Below are 16,133 nucleotides of genomic sequence, written 5' to 3'. Positions count from 1 at the left end.
TAATTCTAGCCTCTGCTGCCTTTGGTCCTTCATGTGGGACACAGGGGCATACATGTTTTCACCACAAGCCTCAGCCTAAGAAGACAGTAGAGGATCACATGTGGAAATGCTGTACCAGTGATGCAGAACACTAAAAAAGAGTCTCTAGGCTACTGTGCAATCTTAGAAAATGCCACAACTTAAAGTACTGCTGCTGCAACCCAAATCATGCACCTTTTCCCCATCTTAGTTGTCCACATGACCATGACCTGGTGATTGCTATACTCAGCTTGCCAAAGTGTCTTGAGATCCTTCAGGAAAAATAACTGCCTGAGAGAAATTCTGCAGTTATTGGTGGTATCCTGGAAGCTGGAGGGCAGGGGACGTAGCTCAGCCCCTGTACCAAACACAGTGGGTTTAAATACAAGGAAACTAAACTGCAGAGCCTCTGGGCTTTACTGTATCTGGTCCCTTAGCCAAAGTTTCTTTGTGCACATGCACCACATCAGTTTTCCCATTAAAGCATATCAACTGAAAGCAAGTCATCATCCCTTCCCAAGTATGATTTAATAAGTCCAAATCCAGGAGCTAACCCAGACTATATCCAGTGCTAAAGAATCACTTGCCAGCCAGCCATGCAAGCTGCGTCTTAATCTCCTCTCTTCTTTGCTGCTATTCGTTTCGGGGTTTAGTTTTGTTTGGTTGGATTTTTTTGCACGGATAGATTAAATTTCCTGCCAACCCACTTTCTCATTCAAACATGTTTCAGAGGAAGTGGGGGGAAGGAGGAAATCAGGAACAAATGACCAGAAGAAAATGGCATTAGAAGGCTTAGTGAAGAGTCTGATCTTTAGCCATGTGCGCTGTCCCGTTCCTACACATCAGCAGTGCTCTCTAAAGCAAGGCAGCCTCTACCACAGGGAAAGGAAAAGTGTTTTTTTAGCTGCCGCTGTCTATGGAAATTCATCAAAGAAAATGTGCCAAAGCCCTAGAGTTAGGAAGCCCCAAGGCTACCAAGTTTCTCCTCCCCAAAAAACTGCATTCACCAATCCATGCCCAAAGCTCTTGCAACATATTACCTCCCACTCCCCCTCTATTGCTGTGTAGGTGACCTAATGAAACCTTTCTCTGCGCTGCCTACCAGCTAGCAACAAGAGCTCTGGGGTAGTGCCAGGCTCAGAAGATGCCTTGCGTGTGCCTGTTACGACCTGGTCACAACTAGTTCATAAATCCCTTGGAGTAAATTAAGGTGAAACGACACCAAATAACTGGTCTGAAATTAAGAACAATTTACTAATACAGGGAAAGTGGCATGGTTTTAAGTGTCTTGGGTTTCTAAAGGCATTGAGAAAAGAGAGAAAAGGAAAAAGAAAAAGAGAATAGAGACCATGAGAGAGAGGAAGAGAGATCACCACCCTTGGATCCAGCGATGTAAGTTGTCTGTAGAGTTGGTAAGTTGCTTGCAGAGTTGCTCCTCCGGTAAATCGCTTGCAGGATCGGTCCTCAGGTGTGGGGCAGGAACACTCACCAGCATCCCAGGTGAGAAGGTCTAAATCCTTTAGGTCATTTGCATGAGAGATAGGAGAGGGTGGTAACATCCCTCTTGTCTCCCCCCCTCTGCTCGCTTCCTATGCTAATCGGGACGCCTGCGCTTTGTAGTCTTAGATTGTTCCCGAAATGAGTCGGTGGTCCCCCAAGGGGTGTCTGGTGGTCGTGATCCCCCCTAGTTGTGTTGTCCGCTGTATGACCTCGCTTCTGCACAAGCGTGGTTGATGCCTTGCAAAGTTGTTGCACGTGTAGGCTGGCCCCAAGGAAAAGATACCATCCTGCCTCTGCAGGACTTATCTCTTCCTCCAGCCAGAGTTGTAAATCACTCCAATTAAGGCACAGCAGGGGTATTGTTCTGTTCCCAAGGCCCTTATCTCTTGCCAGACTTGCAGGCCTCTGTAGTACACATAGCCTCCTCCAGCCAGAGTTGTCAAACAAGTTGTTTAAGGCATACAAACTCTGTCCCTCACAGTGCCCTCCCTTGCTTAGGCGGTCACAGACTTGGTAATTCTCGATCATGTCCTCCTGGCACTTGCAACATGCAGAGGGAGACACAGAAGAAAGCAATCTGAAAAAAAAAGAGCCATAGCCTTTCACCCTCCCTGTTTTCAAGGCTTGCTTTGTCCCTGTTGTTCACCTACTACCCACGTGAGGAGAGACATAGCTCAGTGATGCTTAATTCCCCTTCTCAACACCCGTATTCCTGATCCTCATCAGCACATCTTGCCTTACTGGCAAGAGCAGAGCTGTAACAAGGGCATGGTGGGGGAACCCCTGCTTTGCTGGCATCAGGAGGACAAGCTGCAGGCAGGATAGCCAGCAGCACAGGGAAAAAGCACAGGGAGAAGGGCAACTCAGTCATCAAGATACCTCACAACAGCTCTGCTCCAGGCCTCCCTTTAACAGAGGCCATATGAGTTAATAGGAGGGCCTGTTGGGTTTGCTCTGAAGTGAACATGTGAAAGGGATCTGCTTCCTCAGTTTTCCCTACCCTCTCTCTTAGAAATGTTCAAGACCCTCTTAAGAGAATCTGCTGAACCATTTTGGGTGCATGTGGTGTTGGCACACACATGCACAGACTCATCCACTTGCTCACAAACCAGCAGCGCCATGGCCGGGAAGATGCTGGTTAGAGTGCAGACACAGAAAGGCACTTGCATGCCTAAAATAGATGAAGCTGGGATGCAAAATGTTGTTTCCAAGAGAAATCCAGTAACCTGCAAAAACTTACCAATGTGTTTAATGAAATCATAAATTTATCATGAAAATTCCCCCAATATCTTTCATTTTGGGGGGAGCAGGGATTCAGTTTTATTTCCTCTGCCTAGTACCAAATTGATCACCCAATTACCTTGGTCCTGAGTGTCATCTGAGGCTACCCTGATTTGAGGTACTCTTTGTGAGGACCTAAACCTGACATAAGGTGGATTGATCTCCTGAGTATCCCAGGTCCTCATGGCAGGCAGTCTTGGACAGGACATCATCTGGTAAACTGTCTTCCGCTGGAAACTCAGCTGTGTTCTGGCAAGAGTTTGTTGAAGTACATGCATCTGGGTAATCTTATTTTTTTTTTAGTTCAGATGAATCAGCAGATTCAAGTCCAAAAGCTGTGTAAGTTAAAAAACTTCTGTCAGTCTACAGACAAGATTTCCCAAATGTTTTAAATTGAACTGTCATCTACACCAACCTCTACAAAGATGTCCACTTCTAAAGTGTGAAAGAACCTCTCATGGTTATTTCTCTATCTCAGCACTTAAGTACACTTAATCCTTGTGCTAGAACAAGTTTCATTCTGATGTTCTTTGGTGGAAGGTGATATAACCGATAGGTACTGACATTTAAAGTAACATACATGGCACCCACAGTGGTGGACAATCCATACTACGCAGCTGGAGTTGAAGGCTGTCAGCAAACTCAAGCATTTCAGTGGTGACTTCCACTTGCAACTGTAATATCTTGAACCTTTGTTTGCTTTTTAATGATAGTCACTCTGGAGCACTATCAAGTCATCTAACTGGTATTATTTTGGCTAGATATTTGTATTGCAGCAATGCCTCACTAGGTAAAATTTACAGGCTAAAAGTCCAGCAGACCAGGTGCTGCACAAACCTAGTAAACTATCCTGCATCTGAGGAAATTCTGCTCTAGATCAATAGACAGAGATGGGCAGAAGAATGATGTAAGGGGAAGCCAGTGGCAAGGAATGGATAGTATAGCAGAATACTGACAGGGCTATCATGGGAATAAAATGCAAAGATGCTATTAATGTCACATCAAGGTTGCACAATCAAAAGATGAAAAATGCAAACATTAAGATTCCTACGACAGCTTTCCAAAAACAGCAATGCAGTCATCTCATTTACCGTAAAGGCCTAGAGCTGAAAACACATTTACAGAAGCATTTTAAACTAGGTGTTGAAAAACACCGAGGAATGAGAACACGATGCATGTTCAGCAGGGCTGCATTACCACTGCTGTTGGATCTGTAGGTTTCTGGTTTTAATAATCATTCTCAGAATATCTGGGGGATTTTAGAGAAGAAGCAGGGAAAATGAAACACAGAGAGAAAAATGCAAACTATTTGGCAAAACATCAGGCTGTCCTAACTAATAACAACTTTCTGCCAGCAGCTGTTGATACGGACTAAGTGTGTGCTTCCCAGTCCCCTTATGCCCTGGAAGTGTGAATGCTCAGACACTGAAATTTCCCATGCTGCGTCTATGGGGATCAGCACTTTTGTTAACTTCCTTACAGTTTCCCTCATCAAACTTAATCAAAAGCCCAAGAAAGTCAGTGAGGACCTTCCTGGTGACTGCCTTAAATTTTGAATCGGGGATGAACACGCCATGTTTCAGATTGGAAAACCAACACATGAGCAAAGCTAAGCAATTTTTAAAACCATTTTCCCACATCACTCAAAGCAGCAAAGGATCTCCCCCACCAAATGACAGAAAATAAAACTCACCTTTGTCTAGAGAAGTAGAGACCTTGCAAACCTGGGAAATTGTACCTTCAAGGGCAATGTGTCAGACTACTATGAATGAGAAAAATAAGATTGTAGTACCAGGGTTCACTACCAAACTGGCTGGCCTAATAACATGCAGGTCTTGGTTGCCCCGTCGCTGCTTACTGCCAGTCATAGCAAGGATGAGTATTAACAGCCAAATTCATTGTAGTTGCAGAATTAGGTAGGGAGGGGAAAAAAAAACAGCAGCAGGCACTAAGAAGTCCTTTTTTTATATGAATAAAGTTTTATTGAATTTTAGACAATTAGAAAGAACAAAGAAAGAGGAGCAAACAGTCTCATGGAGGGGTAGGAAGCAGAAGAGCTTTCCCAGTAGAGGAGGGGGCCTGCTGAGGGCAGTGGTCCTGTAAAAAGTCACACAGGGGTTGTTATGAAAGCAGTGAGAACGTGTCTGGGCTTTTCTTTGATTTTTTTTTTTTCCCCTTCCCACATTAAGGTTTCTAAAGCCACTCTTCTTCCCCTGTCAATCCTACCACTCAGCAGCCAAGTGAGCAGACAGGAAGGAAAGAGGACTGCTCTGGTGAAACACGTGCACATACACACACAGAGCAACCGCCTGCCTGCACGCTGCGGGGGTTTGCACCCATTCTGGCTGGAGTTGTGCAGAGGGGGAAGGAAGGGAGGTAGGATTTTTTTTCTCCTTTTTCTTTTCTTTTTTTATTTTAAGCAAAGAAGGCACAAAATCTCAGCCAAGCTTCAAACCTGGTGCTGCCTGGGAGCGCCTAGCCTCCCAAAAAGCCAGTGTGTCCATGTGGAAACCCACCCTTCACCTCTTCCTCGCTCTTCTGTGGTTGCATTTGAAAGGTACCGCTCAGGCAGAAGGCCCTGCCCAATGTTTGTGCACTGCTACGGGAAGTAAAGCCGTGCCAGGACAAGGGAAGTGGGGATGAGGAAGAGTCTGCTGGCTTAAACAGACCCTTTTTCTAATGTGAGAGCTACAGAAAGTCACCTGTGACTCCTCACATTGCTTTTCCAAGAGCAGACCTGGGAGGGCTCTGGTGCTTTTGGAGGTGACCACTGCCTTTACGTGCACAAGGGTTGGTGTGATGCAGGAGGGCCGAGACACCCACCCAGGCATGGCCCCTTTGAGCCAGTGCTCTCTAGGAGGGTAAGTCCCAGCCCTCAGTCCAGCCCTCCAAAAGGCACCAGGTTCCTACAGTGGTTTCAACTCTTGGCTTTGATTAAGGCTATTTAGTTGCAATAGAAAAAGGATAGGTGTCAGCCACAACCACCTCCCTGGCTGTGAGGAGATGGCAGAGACACTGCCAGATGCCACCAGTACCCAGCCCCGGGACGCTGAGGGAAGTAGGGGAGGCAGAGAGATAGCAGGTGGGCTTCTACAGGGTTACCCCCTCCATTAGGCCCCTGCTTTCACTCTTTCTAAGGAAAGGGATTTGGAAATGAATCCTGCCAACCTCAGCGTCTGGGAAGTCTGTGCACATGGGAGAGCGGGAATGAAAACTGTGATGCCTCTGTGTGAGAGCCCCAAGTACAACACGTGCCCTGCCACGCAGGCCAGCCCTAGGTAGCCCAATGCAACCCACCATGCAAACACCAAAGCTGTGGAGTTTGAAGCCACTTGCCCTAAACCAAAGCAGCCCAGGGGCAGCAGACACCTCTGGACCTGCCTGCTGCTCTGCCACACCACCCTACTCCTTTCTGCCTCCTGAATAACCCCAGCAACACCCAGAAAAAAAAAATTATGTGAGCCCTACAGCATCAGCAGCAATGCACCCTTGCCCTGCATGGAGTGCCTCAGAGAAAGACACTCAGGTGGCTGCATCCTCCACAGCCATAAACAGTGCTCTGGCAGCACCCCAAGCTAGTGTATGAAAAACACCCTGTCTCAGGAGGACCTGTGTGTGTCTCTGTGTGTCTGCGTGTGTCTGCGTGTGTCTGTGTGTGTGCGTGTTGGGGTGGGGGAAGAACTGCAAAAAATAAACGCTCCCCAGTCCACACCTTCAGCCAGCTGTCCCCTTGGCCGGGCTGGTGGCTGTGCCTTCATCTCACCCCACCAGCCTGGCCCGTGCCTACTCACGCCTGGCCCCAGCGCACTGCCCTCCCTCATTCGGCAGCGGGGCTGGGGCTAGAGGGAGGCTGGGGCCGCCATTTTGAGGCATGCTCTACCTCAGCACCCCTCCCTGCTCGGCCCTCCCTGCCCCGATGCAGGCTGTCATCCTCTTGGAAATAAAACAGCAATAACAACAGAAAAAAAAAAATATATATATATATCTCTCCCCAAACCTCCCTGAAAGACCCAAATGGACGGAATCGACCCCCAACAAAACCAACGGGAAACAAAAGCTAAAGTCCCCCCTGAGGTCAGGGCCAAGCGCACGTCCCAGCCAGGGCCCAGCAGCTGGGGAGCACATCCCGACCTCCTGGCTCCCCAAGCCTTGGCACATCTTCGGTGTCCACCGGCACGAGGAGCCCCAACAGCTGGCAAGGGTACGGCACAGCCAGGGCTGTCCCACCAGCCAGCAGTGGCCTCGGGAGGGGAGGGCAGGGGGGAGAGGCAAGTTTGTGTCCCCCTGCCACCTCGACACCTTTCAGGAAGGAGTAGGGTCTCTTTGCCCCACCAGGTATGAGAGGCCCCCTGCTCGGCTCTTGGCCTCTGGCATGGTCCTACACAAGGGAGCCAGCCCGGCTCTGGGCGGGCACCATGACGGGGACAGCCCCGATCCGCTCCAGAGTGGCCTGGCTGACGGCGTAGGAGCGGGTATGTGGTGGCCGTGGCTTCCTGCTGACCGAGCCGTTGCTCCGGATCACCTCCTGAGGGGACGGTGCCGTGCTGGCCGTCACCACCAGCGTCTTAGGGGGAGCCGGGGATGGGTGGCCACCATTGGCATAGATGGGCCGGGTGCTCGTGCTCCCTGAGCGGGAGAAGGGGGGCTGGTGGGCGTCATTGCTGTTGTTGAAGCGGGTGAAGGAGTCTGTGGTGTGGTTGGCTTTGGGGTCATTCCAGTAGCGGCTGTTGTAGGTGTTGGAGGAGGTAAGGGTGTCGTTCTCTGATGAGGACGCGTCAGCGTGGAATGTCTTTGCGGCGGAGGAGCATTTGGGCGGCAGGTCATCCTCCCTGGGAAGAAGAGGGTATGAAGGCACATGGAGGATGCTGCCCTGCTTGCCCAACACCCCCCCCACACACACACCCTGCTGAGGTCAACACCATCAATTCAAGGTGAAGGACAGCACCAACGTGAACCAGCACTGCTCCTTGGCCCGTTTGCTCATCCTTCTTTGCAGGACCCACCTCTGTGCACACTAATTGCTCCATGTGCTGGGGTGGGGGGCAGCTGAAGCAAATGACCCATACTCATATGTATAGGGGTGAAAATCCAGTGGTTGTCCTAGCCATTGGTACTTTGCAGACAGTCAGTACGACTGTACAACCAATGAAGCTGATGCTCGGGAGAGCTGGAGGAAGCTACCAGAGGGAAACACTGTGGCTGTAACACCAGAGAAGATCACGGTTTGTCTTCAGAGCTTTTCAGCTATAACTGTTTGGTGTTGTGGGTCAGGATTCCCACCACGTCACTCTCCAACGGAGCTAACAACATCAAGCCAAAGTTCTCAATAAAGGCAATACTGAAAAAAAATTTCTGTCGCTACCATTCTTCATTTGCTCCCTCCATTTTCTGGACATATGTGGACATCTTCCCCTGGCCCAGGGGAACACACCCAGGATTAGCAAGAGTGAGATTTCTGATCGCCTTCCTGCCAGCCATTGCTTTTGCTGGGCGATCAGAGGTCCACTGTCACCAGCTTTCCCTGACCCTTACCTTATCTCATTGGGAATCTCCTCTTCTTCTTCTTCTTTGTGTTTATTTTTCCAGTAAAACAGTGCCACGGCCACCAACACAATGCAAACAACAAGCACAACGGCGCCTGTGGCCACAGCTCCTGCAATCAGGCCAATGCTCCGGGGGTGGGCTGTGGGGACAATTGAACAAAGAATGAAGAAATCAGGGCTGGGCTGGGCTGTGGCTGTCCATGAGCATTTGAAGCTACCGTGGCTTGGGAGGGGGGAAAGGCAACATCCCCATTCCAGGGCACAAAGATCTTCTGATAGAGAGGCCCATGGTGGCTCACAACAAATGTGGTTACACACTTTACTGTCACAAGACAGAAGCAGGTGGCCAAGCCTCCCTTGGCAAAATACTCACGTGCAATGACTTGCAGATCCAGAAGGCAAGTGCTGGTTCCAATGGCATTTGAAGCCACACATTGGTAAAGACCTGAGGACACAGTGCTGATATTTCGGAGAGTGACAGTGCCCTGGACTTGGTCTAGTCAGAGAGAAAAGAAGGATTTAAATCCCTCCCCCCCTTGAGGAAAACGGTGAAAAGGCAAAGCCAGCAAATAGAGAATTTTGGTGTGAGGCTCTCAAGAGAGAAATAAATTAGGAAATAACGTTGAGATGGAAGCATTGTGCACATACACACACACAAGATTAGGTCTTAAGAAGCTTACACTAGATGCTTCTTTTTCTTCTTATAGATGAATTTCTGCAAGTGAAAGCTTGGGACTCTCAGCATTGTGTGAGAAAAGGGAGGAAAGAAGATATATGCAATTACCTATACCCAGATCTACCTGCTAAATTCAATCCTGCCCTGCAGAACCCCTGCTCTCCCATCCCTGGGCTCTCACTCCCTGATCTGACAATTTTCCTAATTCCTGAATTATGTAAAACTCAAATGCTTGCATATTCTTAAAATACACCAAGATAAAGGGCAAAAGTACAGCTATCAATACTTGGTTAGGACACCTAGGCTAAGAAATCTTATGGATAGGACTTGGGGCTGGGCAATACCCAGTCTGAACAGAGCCTTGCTTTTACACACATCTAAAGGCAGCTCTGTCAGTAACTTATCGGAGAACAGTGACCTCAGTGTGAGAAGCTGGCAGTGTTTTCCTGGGATGATTCTGCCTCCCTTCTCCCAGTTTCCAATATATGAGCCTTTCATTTGGTTTAAAATGCAGGTGAGTCTGCAGCTGAAATCTCCAGCCACACGCCAACATCTGGGAACCATGTTCTTCTCTCTCCCTTTCGAGCAGACCCTTATTCCTCAACAGGGAACATGTTTCTGTACCAAAAAAACACGAAAATTTAAGTGGCCACTGGAGGGTACCTAGTCCACCATGGGCTCTAGGAATCTTCATTCCAATAAAGTGACCATGCAAGTGATGGCAGACACTCAATGAGCCATGCCACCTCTGGTGGCTCAGACAAAGGAAAGCCTAGGCTGTCCCCTGGGAAACAGAGGACAATCAACAGAACGAGCACCTTGTGTAGCAGTTGGGGGCAACTTGGGAACATTGTCCAGTTTCTCCCAGAGGTATGTTGGCCGGGGGATGCCTTCTTCTGAGCTGCAGGTCAGTGTGATATCGCTGCCCACATCCAGGGACCCCTGGATTCTGCAAAGCGGGGCAGAAGGAGGAACTGCGAGAGAAAAAGGGAAAGTGACAGCAGATCAGGAAATACGACCGAACAGTGGAGTGCAGGTTCTTTCTGGACACGTGCTGCAGGGGAAAGCAAGGACACTGGCATGAACTGACAAGGCGACAAGAGGGAGGCAGCAGACAAAAACCCATTATGGTTTGAGGGGTGACAGTTCACAAAGATTCCTGACCCGCCAGCCCATCAAGGTTACAGACTACTGCTGACTTTCACAGGAGCCAGTACTCATAGATCCCTCCCCCAGAGAAAAAGAAGGTGAACATTTCTGTGTTTGAGACAGCAAGGGTGGCGAGAGCTAACAGAGCTGCAGACCGAATTTGCTGTGGTTGGGTTTTGCCTTCATATCCCTATAACAGCACACACTCTGGAGTACTTAACATCCTAGGGAGTATCCAGTACTAATTGCTTTCATGAAAATGAAGCAAAGATCTAAAGTCATTCTCTTCTCCTGTTGCTACGCACAAAACTCTTATGGTCCCTTCAGCTCTCCAGGATGCCCTCGTACTTTATTCGTGCTTCTTTGCAACTCCACATCACAATGCTACCACAAAAGCTTTCTCTCCACCATATTTTAAAACTCCATTGTATGCTACCTGCATATGAAGGCTATGTGCCCTACAAACTCCCAGAACACCCACAAGGCAGCCCATCCATCGCCACAGGATGCCCATGGGCTCCAATGCATACACTACCATATTGCTGTGCTATGATGCACTAAGCATGCACAAAGGATCCTCTTGTCCCTGTTCCTCCCCTCTCCCCCATAATCCCAATAAACACACCCAAGACAGTAAGTCCAATGACTCCAATATTCCTGATGCCTCTGTCGGGAAGATTGTTGACCAAACACTGGTATGTGCCAGTATCCGATAGCTGAGTGTTGTTGATGAAGATGGAGGCACTGGTGGTTGGCATTGTCACAGCAAACCCCACTCGCCCATAGAACTGGGGTGCGCCACCAAAGATCTGACCCCCTTGGTAGAGGATAACCTGGAAAAGAAAGGAAGGCTCAAACAACATTGCAGGAGCTGAGCAAGGAGGAAGAACAGCAAGCAAAACATGGGCTTCCAAAGACAAAAGGACCAGTTCCTAAAGCATCTCTAAATAACCAGACCTCAATATAACAGTTGTCCCAGGTAGAGCCATCCTAGCAGAGGAGTTTCCTCTAAAAGAGGAACATACTCTGTAGCCTGTTTTATGTCAATAAAAATGTTCACAGAGGTAACAGACCAGATAGATACCCAAGTCTTCTGGTATAGCTGAATTAGCAGTATCAGCCCTCTTCATGTAATAGTCATTACCCATCTGGACTGATGTAGAGAAGCAGAGACTCTCTGCAGGTCAGTGAGTACTTTGCTGGAAAGCATCGGCCGAGCAGGCAGTATCATTCTGAGTCTCAGCCAGTAAGATCCTGCCATGATTTGACACTGCTTACTGAAGGTCATTGGGATGAACTGAATAACAGGCAATGCAACCCTTGAACCTGCACAGCCTCTAGCAATCAGACAGCTTATATAGCAGTCTGTACTCAGATCAAGTCCTGAGGAGCAAGTATTCTTCAGTGCAGGTTCTCACAACTGAATACCAAATGTGATGGGGGCAGTGTGACCCAAGACAGATGCATTTCAGAGCAATGGCATTCTTCTGCTGTCAGAGTATGTGGGCAAAAACCAGAGCAGCAGATCTCAGGCTATGATTCTTGTGCCAACCTCCAGACTCTCACTTTCTAGTGTTCATGAGAATGGACTTCATAAGCAACAGACAGTGAAAAAGTAAGAGGGGAGATCAGTCTATGAGAGACCATGTGTTCTGGGCACGTCATGTGTTCTGGGCACATTTTACATAGATTTCACAGGTTTAAGGCTGCAGCTGCTCCCACATCCTCCAAATCCTATACCCAGAGCACCAAAACCTGGATTACACCTCCTGTGCTCTTTTGAACACATAAACCACTGGAGATCCAGGGCAGCCATACAGTATCACTTACACCTGCCCCAATTGCACATCCAGCCAAGAATACAATGCGCATCAGTCAACAAAGCATTGAAGAAATCAGATTCATGTAAGATCCAGAAGGCACGTTCAGCAATGAAGGGAATGTTTTGGGACAACCAGAGACTCAGCATTGTAAAGGGACTACATCCAGATCAGTGTGAAAAGGGTGAGAAAAAGGAGAGTCTCAAAGAAATGCATGCTCCAGTGAGAAAGGACCTACCTGTTGAGGCTGGTTGGCGTTAGAAAGAGGAATGACCATCCAGATGACATTAAGGTTAGTGAGAGCAGCATTAGTGGTGAAGGTGCAGGGCAATACTGCTGTCTGGCCTCGGGCAACCTGGATACTCCCTGAACTGACTGACACCTCCAGAGGACACACCAAACCTGGAAAGAGAAGGACACCCAGTTCAAGCATTTCAGGTGGCCCCATACACATGCAGGTCATGACAGCAGCATCCTGTCCCTCACCAATAACTTCAGGCTAAAAAGAATTCTGTTCCTCCCTCAACAGATCAGGCTGCTCTCATGCAGACCTTTTTTACACTCAAATGCAGATAGGCGGCCCTTTTATGTGAGAGCACTCTAATTTCAGAGCCTCTGAAAACAACAGGCTTTGTTTTGGTGTAAGAGCAGCCAAGTTGTGTCTAAGTGATAATGAAATATGTTTTCAAACCCTTCAATCTTAATGATACCCAAGATCACTGAAACAGAAAAGGAAACTGCATTCTAAAAGTCTTCACCAAGGGGTAAGAAGAGAGAACGTGTATCGTTAAAGAAGAAACACAGTTCTCCCCCACTGCTACTCCTCATGAAGTCCAGCATGATCAGAAACATTTTAGTGCTATTTTTGATTTAAACGGTTAAAAATCTAAATCTTTTCCAGTTCAGGTATTTCTGTCTAGTTGGTGAAAAATGACTACTGGTAATGGAGGATCTCATCAAATCTCATTTATTTTCCAGCATTTACACCATTCACTTATTTGCATTCCACACAGGCTGGACAGGACTCAAAGCCTGATAAGTCCCAGCTTCCCAGCGCAGCAGCTCAAGGCTGCAGTTTTCAGACTGCAAGTCACACAGGGAAATATCTCCATTCCTGCTGCCAAAACCTTGTCAAATGAAACTAACCAAGGAGTTGCCACCACCATTCTGAGTAGCACTAAAATTCTTTAAACCATTTTTCCCCACAAAATCAAAATATTGACTACAAAAAACCATCTCTCTATGTGACATTTCACCATCTTCTTGTTCAAAACATGTGGGAGGCTGCTGGAGGAGAAGGCAAGGAGTTTTCAAGCTCCAAGGCAATATCAGAATATTGCTAATACCCAGGTGTAGTCTGTGGACCACCCTATTCTCTTGCTGACTCCAGGAAGGGCTGCCAGCAAAGTTTCTATTTTCTGCCATGAGACACTGGTTTGCTGAAGGCGAAATGCTCCAGGAGAATAGGTTTCTATCTGAAATATGAAGAAATAAACCAGGCTAATTTCTGAGAAAAAGGTGAGTGGTTTCCCACATGCTTGTCTGCTGGGATCTTTTCCAGCCTACCTAATGGAGAGATGGGGCGCTCAGAACCTGGAAGTGCTGAGCTTCAGATGCTACAGATCTAAAGTTTCTAGCACCTGAACAGCCTATGGTGAGTTCCTGGGTTTGGAATGACTGCTCTGGAGCTGCAATACCCCAGCTTGCAAATCCTCAACAGCCTCTTCTGGACTTCCATTCGCTCCTCCATATGTCCCACCTTCAAAGCCCCAGGTAGGTTGGGGAGGCTCAGAAATGCTTCAAAACAGAGCCAGACAAAATGCCATTTTAATCTCTCCAAGTGAAATTCATGAATTTCTTACTTTGCAGAAAAAAAAAAACAAGTCTGACTTTCCTCACGGGCTTGGAACATGTTTAAAAAATTGGAACATTTTGGAAATTCCTAGGGAAACAGTTCATCTCTGGTGCTAACATCTCAGAGAATTAGGTGCCTGCATGAGGAACAGCTGGTGAAAGCTTAATCCATCAATCTCCTATGCAGGGCTGTCAGCAGCAAACGGAAGTAAATAGTTTGAAGAGCCAGTAATAGCATCACCTTTATTACAAGGCATCTGCCTTCCAGTTGTGTCCGTGGTCAACAGACTGGGAATGGTTTTGAACTCCTCATTTACTTGTGACTGGTCAGGCAGTGGCAACAGCCCAAAAACCAGAAGAGACCCATGTCAAATTTGGAGATGTCTCTTACAGAACATGATCCTGACAAGGGATCGTCTTTCTGCAGGCCTAAATTTGAAGACTACTTTGCCATGACTAGTCATCCAGTCTAGCATCATCCATGTGCTAAACAGTGTGCAGGGAGTCACAATAATTTTGACATTTGTTGGATTAACCTCTCTCCCCAATGTGGTGCAGAAAGTTATTCTGCCATGTTCGGCGTAGCGTTAATGAGATGCTCTCCATGAAAGGAAAACCAACTACTCATCTGGTTTGGAACAGCACCATGTGGTCTTCAGCCCCATCCCTTATCCTCTCCATGAAAAAACTGCACATTCAAATTCTTGTCATTCAGAAAAAGTAATACTGAAGTGTGAGTATTCACTAATAGCAAATTTACTGGAAAAGTTTGAGTTTACAGTTTGCATTGCAGGGTTGGTTACATCAATCACTCAGTTATCAAGATGATGTGATTTTTCATCCCTAACCACCCTCTTGCTTCTCCTAATATTTACTATTAGTTGATTGTAAACATCCTGCAGAATAATAAAAAACACTAAAATAGAACATGCATAATTTCTTCACTGTAAAAATAATTTTCAATACATTTGAGAATTTCCCAATCCGCTTACGAACAATATAAAAGGAAAGAAAACACATAATATTCCTTTTGCTCTGCCAGTGCCCCACTCTCACCCAGCAGCACGCCACAGCCCCCATAATCTCCTCCCCTTTTCAAGGCACCACAGCATCGCTTTTAATTTGAACACCATGGAGTGGTTTCTATGAGGGGGGGTGGGCACTAAGGAAGAGCTGAAGTCCCTGTCCATTTCTCTTGCCAAGGGGAGATGCTTTGAACTGGGCACGCAAGACTAGCACCCCCCTGACACCATGCTGTCCTGTCTCTGTCTTGTTAAAGCACCAGGCAAGCCAGCTCCTCAGGCTTGCCTTTGCCTCATGCATCCCAGGGCCTGTCAGCTGCTCTTTGGCCCGGGATGCATACAAGACAGGCAGCACTTAACGACAAGGACTCATTTTGTTAAGCTAAGTGGCACCTGCAGGGCTACAGCTGGGGAAAACACACACAACCGCTTCTGACAAGTAAGTTTAAACAAGGTGACAGGGGAGTCAGGAGACCAAATGTAGGCAAAGTCCTCTTCCCCCAGCATAAATAGGGAGGTAGGCTGGTCTGTTAACACAGCACGGGGAGGGGGGCATTACTACAACGCAATTCCTTTCCCAGGAAGACAGCTGAAAGAGCAAAGATCAAATCCTCTTCAGAAGCTGCAGCGTCGTTCTTTATATCTCGGTCTACTAGAAAATGTAACACACTTACACATGCCCTTGTACATCTACAGAAGGATCTACGTGACTGCATCTTCCCCCACCAACACTCAGGGCCCAAAGCACAGGTAGATACACGCAGACACATACACTTATAAACCTGTGTGCCCAGGAAGTCACTAGTAGGAAGACTCAAACAAATGTCACATGTTTAAACATTTCAAAATTAGGAGTTGCAAAAATGTGGCTTTGCATTAGTGCAAAAGGAGGGAGGAAGGGGAGAGAGGGAGGAAGAGATTTCAAATTTAGCATATCTATTGGGATAAGGATTTTTCAATGCAGCCTAAGGAATGAGGACTTTAATTCCCTTGGGTAGATATAAATGCAAATATAGATATATGTACACACATACAGCCCAGTCTAGTAAGTCAAATTACATATAAGAGGTCACACAAATCAAGCAAAGGATATTGTAAAGGGTCTCTTTTTGCAAAAATACACAATCCAGATCTTTTCTAAGCATTCAGAGAAGTCTAATGACTTGTGAGAGGCAATAAGAATCGATCACCACCAAATCGTCCCCTTGAACTGGATTACAATGGCCATTACACCTTCTCTTGCATGTGCAATCTCCTCCTTACTTAAGGA

General features: G+C 47.3%; 1 protein-coding gene across 4 annotated transcripts; it reads right to left on the bottom strand.

Moving 5' to 3' along the window:
* Window positions 1-7,177: 7,177 nt before the first annotated feature.
* IGSF11 (immunoglobulin superfamily member 11) lies at window positions 7,178-12,369 on the bottom strand. Of its 4 annotated transcripts, none has more exons than XM_068417488.1 (6): window positions 12,226-12,369; window positions 10,793-11,000; window positions 9,837-9,992; window positions 8,710-8,838; window positions 8,332-8,392; window positions 7,178-7,628 (listed from the first exon to the last, which is right to left on the bottom strand). In XM_068417488.1, the coding sequence occupies exons 1-6, from the start codon at window positions 12,262-12,264 to the stop codon at window positions 7,178-7,180; spliced, it is 1,044 nt and encodes a 347-aa protein (XP_068273589.1). In that variant the 5' UTR covers window positions 12,265-12,369. The 4 variants fall into 4 exon arrangements, with proteins under 4 accessions (XP_068273589.1, XP_068273590.1, XP_068273587.1 ...); XM_068417489.1 differs by having other exon boundaries at window positions 8,332-8,397; window positions 8,787-8,838; XM_068417486.1 differs by having other exon boundaries at window positions 8,332-8,482; window positions 8,716-8,838; window positions 12,226-12,279.
* Window positions 12,370-16,133: the final 3,764 nt, after the last annotated feature.

This window comes from Nyctibius grandis, chromosome 23 (assembly GCF_013368605.1).
Source record: "Nyctibius grandis isolate bNycGra1 chromosome 23, bNycGra1.pri, whole genome shotgun sequence".
NCBI classification, from domain to species: domain Eukaryota; kingdom Metazoa; phylum Chordata; class Aves; order Nyctibiiformes; family Nyctibiidae; genus Nyctibius; species Nyctibius grandis.
This window is presented reverse-complemented; position numbering and strand designations above follow the sequence as displayed.

What these genes read in the sequence shown, in the direction of transcription:
- IGSF11 (XM_068417486.1), bottom strand. Translation starts at nt 12,264, where the DNA reads ATGGTCATTCCTCTTTCTAACGCCAACCAGCCTCAACAG. An exon ending in CATTGGACTTACTGTCTTGG is followed by an intron (nt 9,993 to 10,792) that starts GTGTGTTTATTG and finishes TTTCTCTCGCAG; the next exon opens with TTCCTCCTTCTGCCCCGCTT. An exon ending in GGATCTGCAAGTCATTGCAC is followed by an intron (nt 8,483 to 8,715) that starts GTGAGTATTTTG and finishes TTGTCCCCACAG; the next exon opens with CCCACCCCCGGAGCATTGGC.